General features: G+C 40.4%; 2 protein-coding genes across 3 annotated transcripts in view; one reads left to right on the forward strand and one right to left on the reverse strand.

Annotated features, from left to right (window-relative positions):
• The window catches only part of HSPBAP1 (HSPB1 associated protein 1), a 66,805-nt gene extending 58,058 nt beyond the window's left edge, over positions 1-8,747 (reverse strand). For both annotated transcript variants that reach the window (XM_054972398.1, XM_054972397.1), the window contains exon 1: positions 8,663-8,747. In XM_054972398.1, coding sequence (XP_054828373.1) covers positions 8,663-8,705 — 43 coding nt within the window. In that variant the 5' untranslated portion in view covers positions 8,706-8,747. The remainder of the gene's footprint in view (positions 1-8,662) is intronic.
• A 2,365-nt stretch (positions 8,748-11,112) lies between these two features.
• Positions 11,113-26,803, forward strand: part of SLC49A4 (solute carrier family 49 member 4) — a 132,502-nt gene continuing 116,811 nt past the window's right edge. Inside the window, exon 1 of the mRNA XM_054971282.1 lies at positions 11,113-11,811. Within this exon, the coding sequence (XP_054827257.1) occupies positions 11,403-11,811 (409 nt within the window). The 5' untranslated portion in view covers positions 11,113-11,402. The remainder of the gene's footprint in view (positions 11,812-26,803) is intronic.

Here is a 26,803-nt window from a genome sequence, read left to right on the forward strand (position 1 = left end):
TGTATGGGAGACCTCCAAAGACAACCAAGGTTGCAGAGGCAGGCAATGACAAACCACCTCTCTTAGTATTGCCTTGAAAACCCCAGCAAGATTCACCATAGATCAGCTATGACTTGACTGCACTTTCTACCAGCAATAAGTCCACAGGCCACACAGATTGTAGCAACAGATCTCGCTCTCACTGTCACTTTTATTGGAGAACAATTAGCCAAATGTCAAAGATTATAACTAGTATATTACTGTAATAGACATTTCCAAACTGAATCATATCTCTCCAAGTCAAACACTCATCAGAATGGTTGATAGCATTAGAAAAGAACCACACTGCATACATGGAGCACTGGGACATATAGCTTCTAGGATGTCTGATGTCCACAAGTAAGGACTCCAGTGCACAGAACTACACTGCCAAGGGTCAGTGGTCCCTGTGACCTGCTTATACAGTGTTCAAGATGTCAAGGAGGGAGGGAATAAGAGAGACTTCATAGAGAACAAGCTGACTTCACTTCTATTCCCGCTTTTAGACAAATCTGAAGGGAAATAAGGAAGTGACGGCCAGCAGACTGTGAGGTCTTAGGGAAGGCATTTGTACTCTGTCATTTCCCCGATTATGTGCTTGCAAGATAGGATCCAACTGGTTCTGGGAGGGGAAATGAGCAACTTTTTGATTCCTGCCCTCCCCTCAAATAAGTCCATTTGCCGAGCCCAATTACAAGCGGAGGAGAGTTTGCTCATCATCAACTAAAATACCAGTTATGTTTACAAGATGACTTGATAGCTGAAGATTATTTTGACTGTCACACTGCGAGCAAGTTCAAATGGGTTCCAATGACTGCTCTGCAGCAGGCAATACTGAGTCTGATTTGAGTTAACCTTGCCTCAGTGAAAGAAGTGGTCACAATTCGAACAAGGAAATAAAGGCAATGTACCAGTACTTGAATGACCACTTACTATAGTTTCACTCTGAAGTATTATATCACATGGAATGCTATGTGAGGTTTGGCCAATTTCTACTGGAAATTAGTGACGGGCCTAGACCCTCTTCTGATCTGCAAACATTGGTATGTAAGATGTCATCCTTCCATACTTTCTCCAGGAAATTCACCTCATGCTATGCTAATCTGTTTCTTCTAGTCTGGTCAGAACAGAAAGGGAGGAAGGAAATAAGCTGATGGTAAAATACAGAACAGCATTCTCAATTAATTGCTGGGTGTTGTGCAGCATTGGGGAAAATAAAAAATGTAGCACAGCAGGATTTCTGTAGAAAACTAGACTTGAAATTGTTAAGAAGTTAAATGTACTGTCAATTATTTAGAATAATTTAGCAAATTAGAAGAATTCATTAGATGTCAGCAGTTGTCTTCTGCAAACATATCCTGCTGATTAAATATGGGGTTTAATTGAGGTTTCAAAATTATTTTCCAAAGAAAGAACCAGCCTTACTAAAATAACAACTTATTTTTAGTGTATCCCCCATCCAGCTGTTTTTCTAACAAGAGCATAATAATTTATCAGCCTAACATCTTGAGGCGAGGAACAAACATAGACAACTCTTCAGTTTTTCTTTTCTTTTTAAGCTGGGTTTCTTCTTTTAAAAAGAGAAGAAAGGATCTAGTGTCAGCCACAGGGCTACTAAGAAACATTAATATCAGATATATGACAGTGAAAAGGTAACTGTAAATCTTCCAATAGATTTGGCAATGAGCTTTCCACTGAGATAGAAGAATCTGAATGCTACCTATAGAACTTAATGTAACAAGCAAAGGCAATCCCCGGTAAAGGCTAGAAGACAGAATGGAAAAACCACCCGGGGTTAACAGAACAATATGAAAGTGTACTAACTGAAGACACTAAATAGTGTTTAAAGTGGCAGTGCTCCGTTAGGGAAAAGAGCTCCGAGATCATAAACGAGGTAAGTCTATAATATCAATGTTCCAAATATATTTCTTTTCTTTGTTGTTGTAGGTATCTTCCTATTTTTCAAATTGGAGATTCTTCAAGGTGGTAGCCCTAGCTGAGGCCGGCTGAACGGCAGATTTCGTCACTTGGACTTCATCAGGGGCTGTAAGGACCACTCTGTTTAGTCTCATTATTTCACTGAACCCGGAGGGTGACGCAGATCAAATAAACCTTGTGTTAGTCCTCTGACACAATTTTGAGAGATACTATTGTATGAACTATGTTTATGTAAATTGTATTTATTGAATTTATTGTGAGCATTATTGAATATGTTTACATAGAGCACTGTCACTTTAAACACCATTTAGTATCTTCAGTGAATACACTTTCATATTGTTCTGTTATCCCCAGGTGGTTTTTCCATTCTGTCTTCTTACCTATAGAACTTAGGCAAAATTCCATTTCTGCAAATTATGCCCAACATGGAGGGTGCTTTTTCACCATGAGGCCGTAACAGGTTTTCTTTCTATCTATGGTCTCGAGGGTTGTTTTCCATTTGTATGTCTTGCCCACATATAGTTAATATAATTTTCTTGCCCCTGCACCAATCTAAGCTTGCTACCGCAAAGTAATCCATATAAAAACATTTAAAGGCATTTCCAGAAGATGGTCAAAGGACCTAGAATACAGCACATCAAAGCACAAAAAAATCCCACTGTTCTAAATAAACAAAATGACTGTAAATGGGCAGAAAGCATTCAATTATGCAACTATAGTTATCCTTAAACATTTATTTGTCCTAGGGAACCAACTCTTCAACATTAAGATATGAAATCCCACCCTGTAAAGCAACCAAGGAAGACAGGCTTATGTTCAGATAGAAATGAGAACAGCCATCAATTAGTTTAGAAATGTAATGCAAGCTCATTTCAAATTGTTTTTTTTATTTTGCAGCAGGAGAGAAGCTGAAAAGCATTTCAGGTGGCCTGCATGAATTCAGTCTTAACAGAAGTTGGTTCTCAGCACTGGTCCCTGCATAAATCAGCCTGGCAGGGATTGAAGAGAGAGATGCAAATGCTTCTTTGTGTGCCTATCCCTTTTCTTTCTCCAACAGATCTTTGCAAAACACTGTAAGATCACAACCACTATCTAGTCACCCAAGTTGATGAGAGGCTTTCCTGGAGAGTTGCCACTTTTTTCTTGAAGGGCCTCAATGGTTTTAATAGTTGGAGGCAACAGCTGCAATGTCTCTATTATTTAATCAATGACATGAAAAAGAATTTCTGCTTGTTGTGCAGCAGTGATTATTTATATAGATAAAATCCAATGGACCAGGAGAGCTGAAGCAGAACTTCCCAAATTTCCCATTCTTCCTAGTAACCCTACTGTGAATCCCCAAAACCCTCGGGGCTGGGAGTTTCTCTTAAATAAAATGCCTTGTGGCTTCAGGGCTGGGGGTGGGGGGAGGCTTCAATAAAGAGGGGAAATCAGGCAAAATTGCTGCCTCCCTCTTCTACTAACAGAAAGCTTTCTCCCTCGACTTCCTCTACTGGTGACAAGGGAGTCAATATGCCCAGTTTCCCCTCCTTACTGCCAGCCATCCTGCCTTTTTCTCTATGATGGTCCCCTACCTCACCAAGGGGAAGGCAGGAAGATTCAGCTCGACAACCCCTATGCACATACATTTTTACATTTGTAAGACCCAAGCTTTCCTGACAATGAACACTTGTAGGCTAGGAGTGGAGCTTTCCATTGTACCACCTTCACTATTCATGAGATGTCAGGTGAAAAGCCCTTATGTGTTATATTTTCCTTCCCCAGTGGTGCTAACCTCTGGGATTACAGTGTAAAGAAGTGTAATGTAAAACGAGATCTCCTCCCATTAATATTATAATGTCAATGAGAATGGTAAAAATGTCACCCAACTAAAGTAGGTGTGAAATTAGCATATTGAGATTTATTAATCCCATGAGTGAAACAATGCTATCAGCTTGCAGCAAGATAAAACTAATTTGACTTGCATTTATCAACAATGCACATTCCTACACATTAATTAATTTACATGTCTCTGTATCTTGTAATTTACATGGAATGCTATACCATCTTCAATTAACTGGGGAGGAAAGGTCACATCGCTACAGAAATCTGTGTAGGCAGACACTGGTGCTATGAACCAAAGCAATCTAAGATATTGTAATTAAAATAGTTATTTCAATTATGATTTTAATTCATAGGAAGTTAATGCGAATAACAATTTCCGTCCTAAAATTTTAATTATGAATGAAATTATGTAATGCCAAATTCTATTAAAAATTAAAGATGGCTTGCTCTAAATGACAGAACAAGTATTAACTTATTTCATTTGAATATTTATGTTGCTTTTTTCTTTCTTAATAATAGAGTATTTATGGCATGGCAATGGAAGGTTTTACCATTTTTCATATTTTCTTCACTGTAACTGAAAGAGATTGGGTGGGTCCAAACGAGAACCTGCTTTATCAACAGATGCACATCAGAAACTACATCAACCCCCACCCGCCACCCCCCACAACGGATGAGACTAAGCAGGCTGTGAATTGTACTGTGTGGATGTTATGGATTTCTGGAAATCACCTAAGGAATTTGAAGTGTTACATCTATACAACTGGATCTAAAACCAATCTCTATGTATTAGTCTGTACAGAACGCTGCACTTCATCCAAACATATGATGATGGGAAAGACATCATAATGCCAATTAATCTCAAAAGAAAAAAATAAAAATAAATAAAATACAACTTGTCATGTACACACACAAACACACACAGTGCATGTATTTATTACAGAAAAATATAAAAACGATTACAGGGCCAAATATAGCCTTAATTCAGATTAAAAATCATACAAAAAACCTCAAACAAGAACTTTATGTTACCCTGACCAAACACGTTTCAGCCATGTGGCCTTCTTCAGTGGTCAAGCATAGTTATTACCAGGGCTCATTTGGAGGGGGGACGCATCGGAACGGCGTTCCAGTAGCTCTGAAAAGTGATCATGTGGGTTTTGGCCCTGTGATTCCTTTTCCTCAACGCTGCCTCCCTGCTGCCCGTCTCTTTAGCAGCAGGAAGTGGAGGCAGCAGCCGGGCTGCTGGGGCTATCTTTGTAAAGGAGGGGAAGCTGCTTTGATTTCACTTGCTTTACTTTCATTCGTGACTCCTGTGTGAGTGAGTGAGTGAGTGAGTGAGTGAGAGAGAGAGAGAGAGAGAGAGAGAGAGAGAGTGAGTGCCTGCCTGCCTGCAAGCCAGGCTGCTGCTGTAAAGGAGGGCAATCTGCTTTGATTTCACTTGCTTTAAGTTTCATTCCTGACTCCTGAGTGAGTGACTGCCTGCAAGCCGGGCTGCTGGTGTGAAGGAGGATAAGCTGCTTTGGTTTCACTTGCTTTACTTTCATTCGTCACTCCTGACTGAGTGAATGCCTGCCTGAATGCTGGGCTGCTGGTGTAAAGAAGGGTAACCTGCTTTGATTTCACTTGTTTTATTTTCATTCGTGACTCCTGAGTGAGTGAGTGAGTGAGTGAGTGAGTGAGTGAGTGAGTGAGTGAGTGAGTGAGTGAGTGCCTGTAAGCCGGGCTGCTGGGGCTGGCTTTCTAAAGGAGGGTACACTGCTTTGATTTCATTTGCTTTACTTTCATTTTTGACTCCTGAGTAAGAGTGTGTGGACTGGAGGGGGAGAGAGAGCGGGGGAGAGGGAGAGAGAGAAAGAGTGTATGTTTGTGTGTGTGTGGACTGGAGGAAGAGAGAGAGTGGGGGTTGGTATAGAGAGAGAGAAAAAAATCAATCCACAGAACATGAATACAAATATCCACAGATCTCGAATTCATAGGCTCAGCTCTACTGCTTCGGTTATCTACCTAGCGTGCCACTTTCCTTCTTGAGTTGCCCAGTAGCAGTTGAGGTCTGAACTGTGTTAGAAAGCTCTGTGCTGGCCTAGCAAGTGCACAAGGTGGCCACTTAGAGAGGATTGTAGAGTTAAATGACTTACAGTGCAATTTTAAGCAGAGTTACTGCAGTCTAAGCCCATTGAATGGACCTCTCCCGCAGTTTGATCTTTGCCACTGCAAGGACAGGGTTGTTCCTTAGTGTGTTCCACTGTGTAGTGACTTTTTTCCTCTGAGGTTATTTTTTGTCATTTTTTTATTGTTATCTGTTGATTGTCATCTTCCAGAAGGGCCCTAGGAATACATATCTGTATTCCTCTGGAGGAAGAAAAAGGGCACTCTGGAGCGTGATAAAGCCTCCCCCAGTGATGACAGGGGGTGGGGCATATGCAAATCAGTTATGCCAATGACACTTCTGGTGATGGCAAGGGGTGTGGCCATATGCTAATGAGTTATGCTAATGAGTTCCTGCAGTTCTTTTTCTACAAAATGACCCCTGGTTTTTACATAGTAACTCCAGACAATGCAGTAATAGGACAATAATTAATAAATAATAATATAGAACCAAGTTGGAATTATGTCCCAATTAATATCAATGACTCGAAGAAGGGATGTGCTTAAAAAGCCTCATTTGGAATCACCTGTCCTAGTCAGGAGCATGTATCTTGAATGGTAATTAATTGTGTGCCTTCCTGTTCTGGTACAAGAAAATCAATGCTCCAGACACATTCAGTCAATTAATGGAGGTTGTGTAGAGGGCTACTGAGTCAGACCACTGGTCTAATCTACAGCAGTATTCAGAGAAACTTCATGCATAATCCATACCTGTGGCATTGTGTCCCACTAATTCTCTGCACTATAGACATCCCCATTTCAAAATAGTCATTTAGCCAAGCATAGCACAGCCTTTGGTTTAACCAGTCTGTGGCAATCCATGTCAAACACAATCATAATAATAATAATAATAGGATGGCACAGTGGGATATGCATGCTCAGCATACTATTTTATGTCCTGTGTCTGAATAGCAAGTTTACTGTTTTTCAAAGTGGGAAGTAAACCACAAAATACAATTATAATACCTTCCAACAGAAAACATGATGAGCTCATACCAATCAGCAAGCCAGCAAAACTAGGCCTGCTGCAAGTAAAGCAGGGATTTCTGCAGATTCTGAGCCCCTGCCCAATTAACTCCCATTGCCCCCAGTTGTGGCCATTGCCCTCTAGAAACCAAGAAATTTTGAGAGCAGTTGAGTGTCAGTTAAATTGGGCTGGTGGGGAAAACAGATGAAGAGAAACTGGCCTCATAAAATCAATACTGGTGAAGATATTAATTAGAATGTACATGTGCAACACTCATACATGGACTCCCTCATTATCCTCTTGAACACTGAGACATCAGGATGAAGACTGGTGCTCATGCTTAAGAAAGCATTCTATTTTTCAAATGCAAAACCACTGCATAAAGAACATATCTGTTTCAAGGGGGTCAGGAAAGAAGCAACACAAAACACATCATATCTTCATGACAGACTGTGAAACTGGAATTAAAGTTGCTCTATGTTAGAACCTCATTGTCTGTTTCAAAGAACAGCTTGATTGATGCACCAGTTTTCAAAGGGGAGAAGAGAATGCAAAATCAATTGTAAAACACTGTACTTCACTATTAATTGATGAATGAGTTGGTGGTGAAAAGGAGAAGAATGGATGAACTGATGATACCGATAAAATGTCATCCACTGTGTACACTGAATATAGAATATGCCTTTAAAACAACCACTTAAGAGACATCCTGCAGAATGCGCACAATGAACAGAGGATTGCATATGATTTTGCATGCTTTCCAGACAACGTGATAAGCCTTCAAACGATATCAGGTAGCATCCAACTATCAACAATTTATGTCATACAATGCCTTTAGGATATATTTATCCTTCACCTGGAAACTGCACATTCGTTGGAAAGGTGTTCGTGTCAGAATATAAACTCACTTGCACATGTGTAAAGGCTGTCCACTTTACTCACCCTGTCCAATGTAGACATTAACCAGAAACATACACAACTCCTTCTTCATCTACACAGTATTTGCATGTTCTCTATGAGCTCATATGAATGTGCATTTAATTGACATTAACCCCAGCACGCATACCCCATTCAGTACCCTGACAGTCAAAGAGAAAGGTAGGAATTAGTATGGAGGCATTCTCCTTTCCTTATGACCAAATTATGTGACTACTCATTAGGTTTGCCAACTCTAGGGAGGAAAATTCCTGGAGACTTGGGAGCAATGCCTGGGGGGGAGGGGGAATGGAACTCAGTGGGTACATAGAGCCACAGAACCCACCCACTAAAACTGCCATTTTTTTCCACGGGATTTGATAGCTGAAATATGGAGACGAGTTGAAATTCCTTGAGAACTCCAGGCCCCACCTAGAGGTGGGCAACTTTACCGACCATTGACTAGATGGAGCTCCATACTAATTTCTGCTAAGTTTGGCCAGTCTCCTATTGTGTTCATGAATACATTCGCCGTGCCTTGTATTTTTCCATCTCCTCCAACATAGGAGGCTTATTAGGCTCACACTCATAAGCATGTTTACTTTGCCGTAAATTGCACTCACTTCAATAGAACACTTCCTAGTAAAGTGGCTTAGGGCTACAGCTTGAGAGACTTGAGTTTTATTTCACTTAGTGCAAGGTGGCTCAGCAACAAAGACGATTATTTATCTAATTCGTCATTTGCATGCCTGCCCGTGTCGATCTAGACGTGCTTGTGCAAAACTGTACACAGATGCACAACACGCCAGAACAGCTTCAGTCCTTGGGAGATTGAAAGACAGACACACCTACCAGGCTGTGAAAGATCCATAGCTCCTGCTGACTCTTGTGCCATTTCGCTCCCTTAATCCTTTCTATTCCGAAAGAGAAACCGGGATAGCCCTCCCCAATTTAACAGCGTCCCATGTTTTTGGCGTCACAACAACCAACCGTCCCCTTCGCCAGGATCATGTGAGAGACCAGCTGAGCGCAGTCACGTGGCTATTGTTGTGTGCGAGTATAGGAAGCGTGGCGGTAGATGGGCTGCGTTTCGGGTTATGCGGGGACGCGCTGGGCAAAGCAGTCGGCGAGCTGCTTGTTTACTGTCCTCGTTTGGTCGGGGAGCTGCGCTTCCGACACGATCGCGGCTTCATTCCGAAAGAGGGTGCAGCAAGGCTCTTACTGAGTCTAAAAGAGCAGACCTGCCTTTGATTTTAATGGATCAGAATTCTAGTTCGGTTTTTATTGGCAGGAGTACAAGAAAAAGAATTTTCTTCTCCTTACCAGAAGAAAACAGTGAACTACATTAAACTAAGGGAGTAAAATGATTGCCCTAAATAAAAATGGCTTTCTTTCTTCTGTGGGGGTAATAGTTCCGGTGCAGCTCTGATCTGAGAGTGTTAAAGAGTGTTGCTGTAAAGGTGGCATATCAATTGACTAAATAAATAACATGGAGATTCTTCAGAATACATTCTGAATAATAGATCTCTTTGAAAGAAAAACTTAAATTTTATATGTAACATGGAATTGAGTAATATGTTTATTGCACAATCTGTTTCCAAAATTGTGGAAGAGACTAGTGATGGAACAGTGACAACTGTTTTTCAAGCCTGTGTGTCCAAGGCTGATGTTTCATGTCTAGGGCTAATGGTAACCAGTAGAGTGTTAATCAAAAACAAAGGAGATTTTAACAAGGAGAGTGTTAAACATGTTTCTATAAACAATAGGGGCATGTTGGGCAGATCCAGACAATACAGGTAAATAAGGTTTTTTTTAAAAAGCTGCACAAAGGTTTTTCAATATTAAACTGAAATCTTGTGGCACCTTAAAACACTAAAAAGCTTTCACTCTAGTGCAAACTGTAATAGACTAGAACCCACTTTGTCATAAGCATGTAGTATTTTTGATAGTCAGAGACATGTTCATGAGTTTGCGCATATGAAATCATGAAAAATACTGTAAACTGCAAGTTCAAAGTACAGGATGAGAAGTAATGAAGTAAAATTCAAAAGCAATCAAGGAAAGTCTAGAAATCATTCATAATAGCAGAAAACTGTAATGGTGCCACCTCCCTTGTTTTATTAAACTGGTTTAACTCCTGTGAGGAATCCACGGCCCCTCTTACGTCTTCAGGAGATGGCATCAAGCTTTTTGTAAAACAGTTTTATGCTGTAATTTCTCTGATATTTTTGTTTGCTGCTTCTGTTGCTGGAGAATATTGACTTTTAGATCAGTAACTGTGTTCTGTTCATCTACTTAAACAAGACCAGTGTGACCCGAATGGTAATGGAAAAGTTAAGATCTCAGGGGAGACAACTTTAAGATACTCCTTCCCAAAGGAAAAAATGCAAACAATTGCCATATCTGGTGCTGATTTAGTGATAATATTTGTTACTTTCTTTTATATTTCTTATATAACAATAGTACATATATTGTTATAATCATTCTGTTTATGTATGTTTTGTTGGTCTTTTAAATCAATGGGCTTAAACTGGATTTCAGTTAAAGTGTTTGGTACTTAGAGGGCAGCTAGCACTTATAAATACGTCTTACAGAGTAATCAGAGATAGAATTTGCTAATGTGCATGTGTTATTTTGGTATCTCCCATATGAGCTTGATCATAATAAACTGAGATGGTCATCCATTCAGATGAATGTCATCTAGACCTGGTCTAAAAATGCAAGGTCTTCAAGGTATCAAAGAAAGCTTTGCATGTGTGAGTGTGGTAGAACCAACAGAAACTTCCTATCACCTCACACAGTATGCTGCTACTTCTCAAATTTAGTTGGATTACAATACACACGTGTGCATGAGCAGACACCCATGACCAAATCTAAAATGTTATATAATCAGGGGATGAGAATTTAAGGCTACATTTATACATGCAAAATAAAGTGGCCATGCTCAGACTCTGAGGTGGTCGAAGGGACACTCCAGGCCACAACTGATGGGATTCCATCTTTGAATGTTCCCTAGCATTAAAAAAGGAGAAGAAAACAAGCAAAGCAGGGAGAAAAGATCTCTTTTTATCTCTATCTCTTTCCTTGCTGAGCTGATTTTCTGTTTGTAGGTCTTTCTTTCTTTCTTTCTTTCTTTCTTTCTTTCTTTCTTTCTTTCTTTCTTTACATTCTAAAATGCCCATTCTGTCATGAGTTGTGTCGCCTCATTCTTCAGGATGTGTGACTTTACAGGGCTTCAGTCACAAGTGAACAAGCCCTGAGGAGACGAATGCAGTATCCATTGACTCCCTAAGGTGTAGCATTAAGAGACAGGGCGAAGCTGGAAGGCCCTGTGGCCATCTCTTCCGCCGAGGGATGCGGGGTCTGTGGGGAGTGAGTCATTATCATCATCAACACCGCCGCCCTGTTCCTTCAGCCGCGAAGACTGAGGCAGCCAGAGGAGTTTTGACGGCGGGTGAGGCCCGATTGAATCGCGCATGCGGCTGGGCAGGGCTTCCCTCGGCTGGCTTGCCTCAGCCGCGGCGCTTGTTGTGGGTTAAATTAGGTTAGAGCGCCAGGCGGCCTGGACTTCTCTGCTGCCGTCTGGCCGGCGATGGGCTTAGACTGGAGCAGCCCGGAAGAACGGGAGCCCCTCTTGCCACAGCCGTCGCCCGCTTTCCCCTCGCAGCCTCACTATCACCAGCATGCCCAGCTCCGGAGGCCGGCGGCAGCGGCGGCGGGCGCGTCTCGAGTCGTGCCCCGCGGCCGAGCACTGCCACCGGCGGGGCCCCCTCGCATGGCCCCGGTGCCGGGCCGCGTCTACGGACGGCGGTGGCTGGTGCTGCTGCTCTTCTCGCTGCTCAGCTTCGCGCAGGGCCTGGTGTGGAACACTTGGGGCCCCATCCAGAGCTCGGCCCGCCAGGCCTTCGCCTTCTCCAGCATGGACATTGCGCTGCTCGTCTTCTGGGGGCCCATCGGCTTCGTGCCCTGCTTCGCCTTTATGTGGCTCATGGACAAGAAGGGTAAGAAAGGCAAAGCCGGGCAACCAGCTGCTTCGCCGGTCGGCCCTTTAGCGTCGAGCGCTTGAAATAGAAAGGAGCGCTTGACAAAGGTTTTCCATCTATTTGCCGTCACAACGAACTTGTGAGGTAGGCAGACCGGAAAACGGAAGCCTGTCGCTACCTCTTGTTTACAGCTTTAGTCTCTCTCGTGTCTTGCACATTTCCAACGAGAAAAACGCTTATAAAGTGAACCAGTCTGTGAAATCTTCCCTAGACCAGTTTCCACATCTAGCATGTGTTTATGTAGTTTTTACATTCTTAGGAGGCGTCCTTGTCAGATAAAACTGCCTGAAGGCTTGTTGTTGTTTTGTTTTTGCTGTGTTTTTGGCATCATAGTATTAATTTTAAGAAGAATATTCATAAACAATGACAGAACTCGGTAAGAAATTCAAGGAGCAATCCTAAACCAATCTGCTCAGAAATAAGTCCCATTTTATTCAATGAGGCTTACTTCCAGGAAAGTGGAAGTAAGCACTGTCACTTTGATTGCTTGTATCTTTCTTAGCCATGATAATGTTAGGATGTCAACAAAGTTTTCTTGTTTAACCCTTGTTGGTCAAATTTAGTGTAGTGTGATAATAGTGACAGAAATAAAATCTACATAATACTTCTCTTCCCCATTACAAATATTTTATTTATATGTGGAAGACTGCACTGATCTCTTCTAATATCTGTATTTTGCAATAACTATTTTCCTTGGATATGTTAATGGCTGTAACATCTTGATATGACTATGATTTAGGAAGAGTCCACATGTTGTTGCGTATTGTACTGTTACAATTTCAGGTGGGTAGCTGTGTTGGTCTTCAGTTGAAGTGCAAGAGCCAGGTCCAGTAGTAACTTAAAGACTAACTTGATTTCCAAGATAAAAAACAGTAAGAGTGCAACAAAAAAAAACCAATAGAAACAGCAATAAGTAAAAGTAAAGTTGCAACAATGAAATAAAAACAAGCAAAACAGTAAGAAGAATCAATAAAACATCAATCAAAGTCTAAAATTGGAAATATCATGGCAGATAGAAACCAGTTATTCAGAACCCCTGCGAAGCAACATAAAAAAAATCTCCAGAAGAAGACTCATAACATACTAATCTTTTTTTAGGGGGGAAACTAGTGAACTAACTTGGGGGATGGCAATGAAAAGGCTCTTTCTTGGGTGCCTGCTAACTTCCCACAGTGAGGTTTTTCCTGCTGGTCCCACCTAGATCCTTGCATGTACTTTGTACTTGAGTTATTCAGGACTTTAAAGGTCAAAACTAGCATTTTGAATTAGGTTAGGGTATAGTTCTCTAAACGCTGGCCTTCTTTGTTGATTTTGTGAGTGCTGGGTTTACACCCATTGCAAAAAGCCAACAACACAATCCATGTAAAACTTTTTACTAGGATCAACCCAGTGACACATATCAGTGTGCAAGGTTTTGGGTTCTGCAGAACTCTTTATCATGCCAGATGTTACAAAATAAAAGGGGAGAAAAAATCCAGGCCATGATTTTAAGATCTTTGTCTGCCAGAACATCCACCATATACTGGTATGAAAAGGTATTATGCGGTAATAAAATGTATTACATGGTAACAAAAGGTCATCAAAGATATTACATGGATTATGTTCTTAGCTTTCTGGATTTTACTTTTAGACCAATATGGCTATAAACAACTTGTGTTCATTGGTCATCCTAGTTCTAGGTTATTTAAAAGATTTGGTAGCCAGTAGACTCTTGTTTGTCTAGATGTCACAGTGAAAACCTGCCTTGCTTCATGTTGGAAAATTCCTGTGGGTTCTAAATGAACCTAGAAAACATTTGGTAAAAAATGTGATTTTAAGTTAGTTTTTTTGCCGTAATTTGGAAGTTCAGAACAACATTTATTGTTTTCATCATTTGGTCATTCTCTTTGTGCAATTATTTAAGCATGTACATTGCATTAATTTTGAAAATAGTGTCTCTTTACACGTGCACTAAACACGAGTTTGATTGGGGGAAACCCCAACTCAAGTTGCTTTTAACATGTGACCAAACTTACATTTAAAATAGGGGGGGGAATTGCCTCCCATGTGCACATGGAGGCAGGAGAAGCAACTTCATTTCCTCCTTTCCATCCTGTATGCTTTAACTAGCAGAGAAAGACCATGGCGGGTGGGGGGGGGGTGTTATCTGTCTTGCTACCAGTTACATGATTTGCTCAAGCATGATTAGATGATAAGAGCAGATCCTGGGCAGATGTGTAGAACCAGCTGTAAGACAAATAGCCTTCCCCCATGGCACTTCTCTGCTAGTTTAAAGTGTGCAGGTGGAAAGGAGGGAATGAAGACACTTCTGCCTCCCTATGTGCATGGAAGCCAATTTGTCCCCTTCTCCCCCATTTTAAAGGTAAACTTCGAGTCACATTTTAAAATCGAGTTGAGTTGGATGTTTATCTCAAACTCATGTTTAGTGCACGTATAAAGAGACCCACAGTTGTTATATCTTCTTAGCATGCATAAATGCAATGAGACAGATGTAGTCAATCAACTATCTTTGTGCTTTTTTCCTGTGCAAAAGTCCTTTCTGTGCAGAAAGTGTGAGCATGGGTGCTGCATGGCTTATGAAGGAGTCCTGTCATTCTGTAACCCAGCAGATAGGACCTACGTGTCTCTTTTGGTGCTAATGTGGTTATAAATGCCTTCCAAACGTAGATGTATGCAATATATTCCACCTCTGAATAAATTGATGGTATTTGTGGTTTGCAAAGCTAATGGGGTTGAATCTAGTGATCTTCGCTTATGAAATGGAACTTTCCTGTCTCCCCGTCCCCTTTCTTCTGTAGCTCTCCAAAGCATCCCTAGGATTTGGGAGACCCCCATGAATAGTGGTAGATGTGATATGGGAGTCTGTAGGGGGAGTACAAAACTGACAGAGTCTGTCAACTGAAGTTTCTTTGAGGTGGTGGGAAATGTCCATAGAAAATGAAATGTTTGAAATGCTTGCCCTCTCCAGAACCGCTGATTTCGGGAGGAGTGTTGAAAGACTTGAGTCAGATTGAGGTGACAAGAGAGGAGGTCCTACGACTGATAGACAATTTAAAAACTAACAAATCACCAGGCCCGGATGGCATACATCCAAGAGTTCTGAAAGAACTCAAATGTGAACTTGTGGATCTCCTGACAAAGTTATGTAACCTTTCATTAGCATCTGCCTCCATTCCTAAGGACTGGAAGGTAGCTCATGTCACCCCCATCTTTAAAAAGGGTTCCAGAGGAGATCCAGGAAATTACAGGCCAGTCAGTCTAACGTCAATACCGGGTGAGTTGGTGGAAACCATTAATAAAGAGACAATTAGTAGGCATAGTGATGAACAAAAGCTATTGAGGAAGACTCAGCATGGGTTCTGTAAGGGAAGATCTTGTCTCACAAACCTGTTAGAATTCTTTGAGGGAGTGAACAAACAAGTAGACAAGGGGGAACCAATAGATGTTGTCTACGTGGACTTCCAGAAAGCTTTTGATAAAGTTCCTCATCAGAGGCTGCTAAGTAAGCTCAATAGACATGGGATAAAAGGACAAGTCTTCTTGTGGATCAAAAACTGGCGAACGAATAGGAAACAGAGAGTGAGTATAAATAGGCAATATTCACAGTGGGGTGTGGTAAGCAGTGGGGTACTGCAGGGCTCAGTATTGGGTCCGGTGCTTTTTAACTTGTTCATTAATGATTTGGAGTTGGGAGTAAGCTGTGAAGTGGCTAAGTTTGCGGATGACACTAAATTGTTCAGGGTGGTGAAAACCAGGGAGGATTGTGAGGGACTCGAAAGGGAACTGTCGAGGCTGGGCAAGTGGGCGTCAACGTGACAAATGAGGTTCAACATGGCCAAGTGAAAAGTAATGCACATTGGGGCCAAAACCCCCAAATATAAATACACAATGATGGGGTCCAAACTGGCAGAGACTGACCAAGAGAGAGATCTTGGCGTTATGGTAGATAACTCACTGAAAATGTTGATACAGTGTGCGACAGCAATAAAAAAGGCCAAGGCTATGCTGTGGACTATTAGGAAGGGAATTGAAAACAAATCAGCTAGTATCATAATGCCCCTGTATAAATCAATGGTACAGCCTTATTTGGAATACTGTGTACAATTCCGGTCACCACACCTCAAAAAGATATTATAGCACTGGAAAAAGTGCAGAAAAGGGCAACTAGAATGATTAAAGGGATGGAACACTTCCCCTATGAAGAAAAATGCTTGGGGCTCTTTAGCTTGGAGAAACGACAACTGAGGGGGTGACATGATAGAGGTTTACAAGATTATGCATGAGATAGAGAAGGCAGAGAGAAATATTTTTCTCCCTTTTTCACAATATAAGAACTCGTGAGTAGAGATGGGCACGAACTGCAATATGAACCAAAAAAAGCCACGAACAGCCCAATCTGCTGTTTGCGAACAAGCTGTTTGTTAGACCCCATTCTAAATGAACAGGTGGTCGTTGCAAGCCTTGTTTGTTGCTGTTCGTCTTGCTGTTCGTCAAGCCAGACAGTCTGGCACCTGCAATCAATTTTCTTGGCAATTTAGGCAGGGATTATATGAACTCTGTCTGAACTCCTGCTGTTGCCCTGGAAACCCCAATCTAAGCCCAATTTAGCTTGATAGGCAGGTCTTCCTTTCAAGTGTGGAGCTCCAAATTTGTTACAACAAGGGAGCAAAGAGCAGGGGGGAGGAGGGCTCCCAGCTCTGGCTTAGTTTGCAGACAGTGAACAGGGAGAGACAGTTGCTGTTGGCATTTTGATAGAGAGAGTGCACTGGAGCTTGAATTTTCTTTGTGTGATGAGATAGGGATCTACCCCTTCAAGTTCCAGGGCTGCTGCCAGGCTCTGGGCCAAGCTATTATTTATTATTGGTACCTTTCCTGCTGCCTGCTCAGGTCAGGTTTCTGGGAGTGGTGCAGTAAGGATCTACCCCTTCAAGTTCCAGGGCTGCTGCTAGGCTCTGGGGCCAAGCTATTATTTATTATTGGTACCTTTCCTGGTGCCTGCTCAGGTTAGGTTTCTGGGAGTGGTGCAGTAGGGATCTTGACCAAACTTGGATGATGGCTGGAGGAGAGCCTGCTGGCCCCCACAAACATCCAACCACGAACATGTTCATGAACAGGGCCATGTTCGTAAGTCCCTGTTTATGGATGGCAAAGAACAATGAACATCATGTGTGTGTTTTTTTCTGTTCGTGCCCATCTCTACTCGTGGGCACTCAATGAAATTGCTGAGCAGTTGGGTTATAACGGGTAAAAGGAAGTACTTCTTTACCCAAAGAGTGATTAACACGTGGAATTCACTGCCATGGGAGGTGGTGGCAGTTTCAAGCATAGGCAGCTTCAAGAGGGGATTGGATAAATTTATGGAGCAGAGGTCCATCAGTGGCTATTAGCCACAAGGTATAGATGGAACTCTCTGTCTAGGGCAGTGATGCTCTGTATTCTTGGTGTTTGGGGGGGGGGCAATCAGTGGGAGGATTTCTAGTGTCCCTTCCCCACTGGCAGACCTCCTGATGACACCTGGGTTTTTGGCCACTGTGTGACACAGAGTGTTGGACTGGATGGGCCATTGGCCTGATCAAACATGGCTTCTCTTATGTTATGTTCTTAAAATGTAACTAAATTTAAACTAGACATTTGATGTTTAGAGTCTTGTCAGTCTTGTTCATGTTATACCCTTGTTGAAAAGTTTCTTTAACATAATATTTCATAATTTTTTTATCTATTCTGATATGTATGTATTTATTTAAAATATTTATATACCTCCTTTCCACCCAAAATAAAATCCCCAAGATGGTAAAAAACAAATATTAAAAATTTAAAACATTAATTTAAAACAAGATGGTAAAAAACAAATATTAAAAAATTTAAAACATTAAAATAACATTTTAAATGAATACACACACACACACACACACACAAAAGACATATAAACAAACTCACAAAGAAACCAGAGAAGAGGCCAATAAAAGTTTACTCGGAATTCTCCAAACAAAACAAAAAAGCCTCCACCTGCTATTGGAAGACAATGACAGAGGGAGACAAGCGAATCTCCTTGGGGAGGGAGTTTGGAAACTTTGTCCCCACAACTGAGAATGATCTCTTTCTGGTTGCCATCCATCTAGCCTCAGATGGCAGGATCACCAAGCAAGGTGTCTGAAGATGACTGGACTGGATGAGTATGTTCAAATGGGAGAAGGCGGTCCTAAAGTTATAGAAACATTGATACATCTGGAAGGCACCCCAGGTGTCCTCTTGTCCAAATCCCTGCACAATGCAGGAAATTCACAGCTACCTGTCTCCCTCACTCCTCCACCCTTCCATGACCCCTGCACTGTGTGCAGAGGAAGGCAAAAAAACCTCCAGGATCCTTGAACAATCTGGCCTAGAGGAAAATTCCTTCCTGACCCCAAAGTGGCAATTGGCATTACCCTGAGCGTATAAGAAAGGGCCTCGAGAGCCTAACACTGGCTAATCCTTTCATGTCCTCCCTCTCCTGATCGGTGTACATTCATATTCAATCATAGAAACATCATGGCTGTCAGGTGGCCATCTAGCATCTTCTTAAATTGCTCCAAAGAAGGGGAGCACACATCTTACAAGGAAGCCTGTTCCATGGAGGAACCACTCTTAATTGTCAGGAAGTTCTTTCTAATGTTTAGCCAAAAATGCTTTTGCTTTACTTTTAACTTTTTATTTCTAGTCTGGCCCTCTGGGGCAACAGAAAATAACTCTACTCCATCCTCAATGTGACAGCCCTTCAGATACTTGAAGAGGGCTATCGTATCACCTCTCAGTTGCCTCCACTCCAGGCTAAATGTGCCTAGCTCTTTTAGCCTTTCTTCCTAGGACTTGGTCTCCAGACCTTGTTAAATTGTGGTGCCCAAAACTGAATACAGTACTCCAAGAAGGGACATTTTTTCATATGTGGTGGACATGTAAGAAAGCAAAGAGTTTTTGGTTGCAGATACAATCATCAATTCAGAAGATTTTGAAGATTAAACTTCAGCTGAAACCAGACACTTTTATGTAGGGAATAACGGACAGCCAGTTGGAAAAAAGCTTTAGGACACTGTTTTTATACTTTATTATAGCGGCAAGAGTACTTTATGCACAAAAGTGGAAAACTACAATATTGCCTACAGTGGAGGAATGGTTGACAAAAGTTTTGGAGTTTGCGTCAATGGCAAAACTTACTGCATTGATTAGAGAAAGGACATTAGTTAACTTCTTGACTGAATGGAAACCGTTAATAGACTTTTTGCATGAAATGGATAACAAGGATTTGATGACATCTGCATTTATGGATTAAGAAACAGGAACAATAGAAAAAAGAGGGGTTTTGTGACTAACCTAGAATAAGTGTGACTCTAGAAACGATATATACTTGTTGCGGAGAAAATCGGAACTCAATCTGTAGTGTAATCTAGGTTTTTTGTTGTTGTTTTTTTCTTTTCCCTTTTGTTTTTAATTATATAGATACATGTATTGTTAGTGTGTCATGTTTAGAATTGTGTGTTTTTTCTTATTCTCTATGTTTATTGTTTATTATGTTATGGTGTATAGTTTATAGTTTAAATAAAGAAAATTTTAAAAAAGGAATGTGACAGCCCTTCAGATACTTGAAGAGGGCTATTGTATCACCTCTCAGTTGCCTCCTCTCCAGGCTAAACGTACCCAGCTCTTTCAGCCTTTCTTCCTAGGACTTGGTCTCCAGACCTTGTTAAATTGTGGTGCCCAAAACTAAATACAGTACTCCAAGTGAGGTCTAACAAGAGCAGAATAAAGCGATACCATCACTTTGTATGACCTGGACACTGTACTTCTGTTGATACAACCTAGGATCGCATTTGCCTTTTTAGTTACTGCATCAAAATGTTATCTCATGTTCAGTGTATGATTTACTAAGACCCTAGATCCTTGTCACATGTGCTACTGCCAAAACAGGTCTCTCCCATCCTATAGTTATGCTGGTCCCAAGCCTTATAGGGCCTTAAAAGTCAATACCAGCACTTTAATTTGAACTCCGAAGCAAATTGGGAGCCAGTGTTTGAAGCGATATGGTCTCTATGACCCACTCCAGTCAGTACTCTGGCTGCAGCATTTTGTGAAAATTGCAGCCTTCAGACAGTATTCAAGGGCAATATCACATAAAGTGCATTGCGGTAATCCACTCTGAATGTTACCAGGGCATGCAGCACAGTGGCAAGATCTTTCTTGCCACGGGCCACAACTGGCTTACCAACCAGAGCTGGTGAAAGGCATCCCTGGCCACCAATGCTTTTCTCTGCACTGGGACCCTAAGCAGGTCTCAAAGCCATTTTATAAACATGCTGAATGGCTATATCAGTCACAAATCTAAGAACTGTATGACTTGCTCTGTGCAACACTCTGTGCTCTGAGGTCCGGATTTATTTTTCTCTTGAAATATTACCTAATGTCACAAGGTAAACTGCTTTTAAAATGAAAGTCATGTAGTATCAAGCCATGTGGTGGTGATTTCTGGGCTAGCCACAATGAGACCTTGCTCAAAGGCCAAAACAGCTTTGGAAAGGACCTTGCCCCCTCCTGGCTGCCTTTTCCCCACAGAAACCAAGCCTGGAATACTGAGTCAGCTGTTACTTGGTTGTCTAGCAACAGCCACTGAGGCCATCTGGTTAAAGCTATAGGAGCTCCTTTAATCATTTTGGTTTTTATTTTAATTCCCCAGGGTTTTTTTTTTAAAGCTTTCAGGACATTCAGTGAACAAATGCAATATGATCAATAGCTAGAACATTCAGTGAACAAATACAAAGGGTATGGATTGCAGAAATTTGAAATGGGCATAAATCAGAAATATAGAGATGAAACATTGCTGAAACAAAATGTAAGTAATTAAACATGACACTTTAACCATGCAGAAACTACTCAGTAGGACCATATCTACAGTACCCAGTAGAATAGTCTACAGTCCCTGTCCTTATCCAGGGCGTCTCTCTGAGGCCATTCTTATGGCACAGCAATAAGATATGTGTGTTTCTGTAATGAGAGCAAGCAATTTAACTGTCCTGCTTGCCAAGTACTGGATGCTGCTGTGTATCATAGCATTTAAAGCGGCATCAAAAGGTGTTAGATGATTAAATAGTAGCAGAAAGGTACTTTAAAGCTGAAAAGAGTTAAGTTGATATTGCAACATGCTACTTTCCTATCTAGACCAGTGTTTCCCAACCTTTTCTCTATCGAGGAACCCCTTGTTAATTTTTCGGAACATGAAGATTACTGTTAACTTATTATCAAGATAATATATTTGGAAAGAACTGTTATACACACACACACATTTTGGAATTTTTCACAGTATTTCAAATTTTTTATTTGTTGCACAATTTCTTGCAGAATCTCTGTCCTGAGGAAACCCAGTGTTCCGCAGAACCCTGATGGGGAAACACTGAATTAGACATTACTGCTTCCACCCTCTTCCATTTTCTTCCTGTTGGGAGGGCTGTCACTCCTATGTCTCCAAACTTTACAGTATATTTCCTATTCTTACTGTCTGTTCCATCTACCCCAGATTCAGTAATAATCTCTTCTTTAAGAACAGGCAGATGGTATAGAAACAAAAAAAGTAGTGTGAATTATTAAAGCTGGAATAAGCGGTATGCAACTACCTTTATCTAGAACTTCTGGTTTGTCTTTTGCAGCAAAGGATCTCCTGGCCCTGAAGAGTTTATATAAGTTCTCTTGCACATGAGTACTAGAAGCATTCTGGCTAACTTTGGAAGATAGACCAGACAAAACAATCCTGCATGGAATATTTCCTTATGTTGCTATTTCTACATTCACATTCCATATTCATTGACAGATTTATCTTTATCAGAAGAAAGCAGTTAATTGATTTATCCTGGGCTGTATGTGGGTAGGTAACTCTTGTCTGTCTTGACTGTAATTCTAGGGGGATAAATAGAACAGAAGTTCAGTTGCACGTTTTAAAGACTATCAACATTTATTCTAGCATATGTCTTTGTGAGTCAGAGCTTGCTTGGTCAGATGTATGGTGTCTACATCCACAGGAGATATAAAAGTTACAATCCTCAGAAAGGTGGTGGTGGGGGGGAGATATTACAAAGAGAGGACAGTTAGAAACAACAGTCATATTTTTCTTTCAGTAACCTTGGGTGGCAGGCTTACAACCCCCTCACCCAAACACATAGCTTCTCACTTACAACAATGGACCATGCAGCAGAGAGACAAGCCCAGGAATCAAACCATACAACAAATTTAGATGCCAACTGTGGGCTCATATATACAGGACCTAGTAACAGCAGGTGCACCATCTGCTTAGGCTCATCAACTTGCTCACCCTTCAGTGCAATATATTGCATCTTGTATTAACAATTAAACATCCCTGCGCAAAAAAATAGATGGACAGACATCTGACATTAAAAATGGTAATATCTAGAAACCAATGGGGAAACACTTTAGATCAGGAGCAATACATTCTGGAAAGTTAAAGCTATTCCTCTCCTACAGGATGACTTCAAAGGAAGAAACCAACATGGAAGTGCTAAATTAGAATTCATCAAGTGATTCAAGACTTCACCAGGCTTGCAAAGGGACTTGAGTTTCCTCACTCACTATAGGTGAGCTCCGGTAGCTCAGTATGAACCACCCTCGATAGTAATTAATTCTGCTTGTCTTGTCCCATGCTACACCTTCCTTGATTAGATCTTTTTTCATGTTTATCCTACTCTGCATATCTACTAACAGTTGTGAGTGATCCTCACCCACTTCATTGGTTATTGTTTCTAACTGGCCTCTTAGTAACTTCACCCCACTTCCATCTTTCTGTTGCTTGCAACTTTTCTTGACCATCCACAGGAAAGTTTAGCTTGTAGAGAAGAGACTCTCTGAAGTGTAGAGTAGAAAAAGAACTGGACTGGAGGGTGAAAAATTGGAAAGGGATTTAGACACTGAGAGCAAAATGCTCTTTTTATTGGGTTCTGTCTCTAGGCATTCAGGTAGTCAGTTCTGAAGAAGCTCAAGGATTTAATGAAAACTGAATAGAAATAGGGAAATATATGCCCTGCCTTGCCCAATGCAATAGATTCAACTTTTATGATGAAAGTTTTGGGAGAATGCTGATGGTTTGGTTTAAAGTGCAGGGGGGGGGGCGGAAACAGTTATGCTAGAAACATCTTGGAACAGGACATTCTTGTTCATCCTGTAGAAATAGCCAACAATATTTAATAAATTTTAATTGATAAGGTTATCTTCCCCTATCTGAAAGGCTTCAGGTGGATTATGGCGTTTAAAAAGTAAACGCTTAATAAAATATAGTTAAATAACCCTAAATGCTTTGAAAGATTATTAGAAATGGGATTATACTAAATTTTGTGGAAGACATTAACTTCACTAAAATAGGACATCTTAAAAGAAATGAGGTTTCTTATGAGTTATTAAAGAAACAGTTAAATAGGTACATTTTAGTGATTCTTCTGGGCTGAAGGTAGCTTGACATCTTGGTTTTGCATTTTTATGTTGATTTACTGTATAAAAATATTTTTATGTGACTATGGGAAAACATGAAAAGGGCTCAGTGCTGAAATTTGCACATGTAGGAAGGCATGTTGGCAATCTCCCTTTAAGTGAAAACATCCATAAAGCTCCAGTAGATCTTAACTGAACTGCATGATGATTGTTTGTCCATTGGTTGTCAGTAATGTGAGAACTAGCACTCCCAAACAGGCTCTTTGTTGCATGAATTTTATATAAACTGGACTTCTCTAAGATCCTGGCCCTAGAAGACTTGCATTTTAAGACTGAGATACGCTTTTATACAAGCTAGAAAAAAATTCACTGGAAAATTCACAAAAATAGATTAATAGCATTCAACCTTTTCAAAGCAGGCCCTATCAATCTTAATAATATTTGCTGCTCTTTATTTATTTACTTGACTTATACAGCACTTTTCAGTGGGGACCCAAAGTGCCTTATAACACACATCCTTCTCCGTTTTATCTCCACCAACCCATGAGGTTGATTTGTTGAGAGTGTGTGATTGGCCCAAGATTACCCAGCAAGCTTCCATGGCAGAGTGGAAAATCAAACCTGGGTCTGAGTTCCTAGTCTGATGTTCTAACCACTATACCATATTGGCTCACTGAGATGTCTTATTCAGCATGCTAGAGAACATATTCAAAAAATTAATATCTTATAGGTATAGAACTTTAAATTTGTTGTGCAATTGGAAATCCAGAAAGAAAGTAAAATAATGAAATCATGTTAATGAATAAGGCTCAAGAATATTAAATTCTTTATACTAGTAAATCCTTCCCTTGCTGGCCCCCAGATAAATGCTGAATGTTCTGCAATTTACCCTACTATTCTTGATAATCCCAGGTTTCTGACCCATTTGCATGCGTGTGTATACCCGCATGTACACACACATAGCCCTCTTATGGCCTACTTCTATCTTCAGAGCAGGACCTTTGGGCCCATGGTCTGGGGAGAAGCTAAAACTACAGGAATATGTTAACTTGGAATTGCTTAGTGTTCAGGGCACAGTGATAGTATGCTAGTTATGTCCACCTGAGGTCAAACATGGAAGGAATGGACACAGCTGAATGCTTGCTTGGATCCCATCTGCCCATGGAAAAGAAATTTTATGCTCTGTATCTTTAAAAGAAGATCATACAAAAGTGGAATGGAACTATTAGATACAAATATGGGCTCTGTTAATGTGTGACTGTATTAGGAAGGACCAGTACTAAATAACAGCCCTACTGTAATAAGATTTACTTTATCTAAATCAACCAGGAAATGAAATTATATTTGACTTACGATAGCAGGAGATGTAACATTTCCTATATTAATATTCCGGTACATCTTAGAATTTTTCATCTTAAAATTCATGGAATTTCCAGATTTTTAACATGAGCAGAAGTGAGAACAAAGACAATTTTGTCACTTAATTTCACTAAATCAGAGACCATTAATCTTAACTTGGTCCTATACGGAATTTAAATTAGGCTATTTGGTAAAGCATTATCAGGAATTAAAATTAGGCAGTTACAGGTACTAGTTATTTGGTAATAAAGAATGTTCAGTTTGTTTGCAGTCTGTAATCTAACTTTAGAGAAATCACATTAAAATAAGTATACTTTTGAAATTGAAAAACTGCACAGAAGTGCTGTTGAGCAAGTCAGTTTTTCATTATTAGAAACATGCAGTATATTACACTTAAATATCCATGAAGAAGTGCTGCAGCATCCTAAGACTGCTTGTAGTCCCTGTATATTCTTCAGTCATAAAAGGAATTTTATTCCATTTTGTTTTGCAGTGTTTGAGGTTAATCCGACTCAAACCCAAAAGAGAATGTGTTTTGAAAGGGAGAAATATGGTTTTGGAAAACTTGTTGAACAGCTTTATTAATCAGTTACACATAGAATGCTTACTTCAAGCTACCACTTTATTTTATTATCATGATTTTCCATTAAATTCTGGAAAGTAGTGTTCAGGTAAGAAATGTCTGTAAATGAATGAAGTGGGTATAGAAGGCAAGGGTTGTATATATCAGCCTCGAAGCTAACACAGGGTAAACTGGAAGCTCAAGTACCAAGAACGTTTCCTGTGTTGACATGTACCTGATTTAAATGCTGCCAATTTTTAAACAATGGTTAAGAAAAACAGAAATGCGTCATGGATTTGTGTACTCCCTCTTCTTCTTTCCCATGTGAATTCTCCTTCCTTTTTCTTCTTAGCAGTAGCCATGGTTTAGCATTACTTCTGCACTGGTGATAATCATAGTTAATGTTAACTGAGTTCTCTCTTATCCAGGATTAACCAACCCTGTCCAACCTCTGATTTCAAATTTCTGTTTTGTGAACTAGAATGAAGCACTATACACATGATCAGCAGGGTTCAAAAGTTTATACCCTGGAAACTCTTTGTTGATCTTTAAGGTGCTACTGGACTCAAACCTTGCTCATCTACTGTAATGACTATCCACCTCAAATTATACACATGATCAATTATTCTAGGGTGACATCTTCCTGAATTTGTTTTTATATTATCTGTGAAACTTTTCTTCATTGCTCAAAGTGGTTTACACTAAAAACAGATTCAAAACCAACCAGAAACCTGACGTTTTAAAACGAAGTTGGAAAAAGGCCTTCTGACTTGAATGAGAGACAAAGATAGCCCTTAGTTATTTTCTGATTTGTTTTCACTTTCAAAGAAATAATGGGGGCGGGAATACTCATACTACACCTAGGCATGACAGGGTGGATTGATTTATATGATTTAAATTTGCCTTTTCCCTTGGTGTTTTAAATCGAAGATTTAAATCATGATTTATTTGAATAGAAAATGTCCAATTATTGGCCTGTATTGGACTCTTTTATGACCTGAAGCCAGCTTTCTTTTGGCTGGGTTGGGAGGAACATGACAAGTGCTGGTTAGAGAGTTAACTAGCATCTTGTGCTGCTTTTTTCTAGAGTTTTCAGCTTTAGTTTGCACCTTACCCTTTTTACTGCCCTGCTCCACAAAAAAAAAATCTTAATCATATGTAAGGGCTGGTGATGGTCATATTATTATTATCCATGAGATGGAGGGTAAATATTCATGGTGTTTGATTGGTAGGTAGAGTCATTAATATTTTACAGAGTACCACTGAGCCATTTGCTGAGGTCAGGTAGCTCCCAGACATAAAATAGTTGTATAATGTCACCTGGTTGGATCAGTGGATGATATTTGGGGTGAACTGCAAATTAAGCCATAAAAAATTTACATAAATGGTTATGCTGTATGGCGACTAATAAAACTACTTTCCCCACAGGCTTTCCTTACAAAGAAAGGGAGCTTTTAATTGTAGAACCAATTGCATTAAATTTAGATTTCATTTTAAATTAGGTTTACAAGAAGAAGCTTATTAAAGCTGAAACTAAAAAAAGTTTCAAAATATTTTTAAAAATGATTTTTA

This window comes from Eublepharis macularius, chromosome 2, assembly GCF_028583425.1.
Source record: "Eublepharis macularius isolate TG4126 chromosome 2, MPM_Emac_v1.0, whole genome shotgun sequence".
Lineage (NCBI taxonomy): Eukaryota > Metazoa > Chordata > Lepidosauria > Squamata > Eublepharidae > Eublepharis > Eublepharis macularius.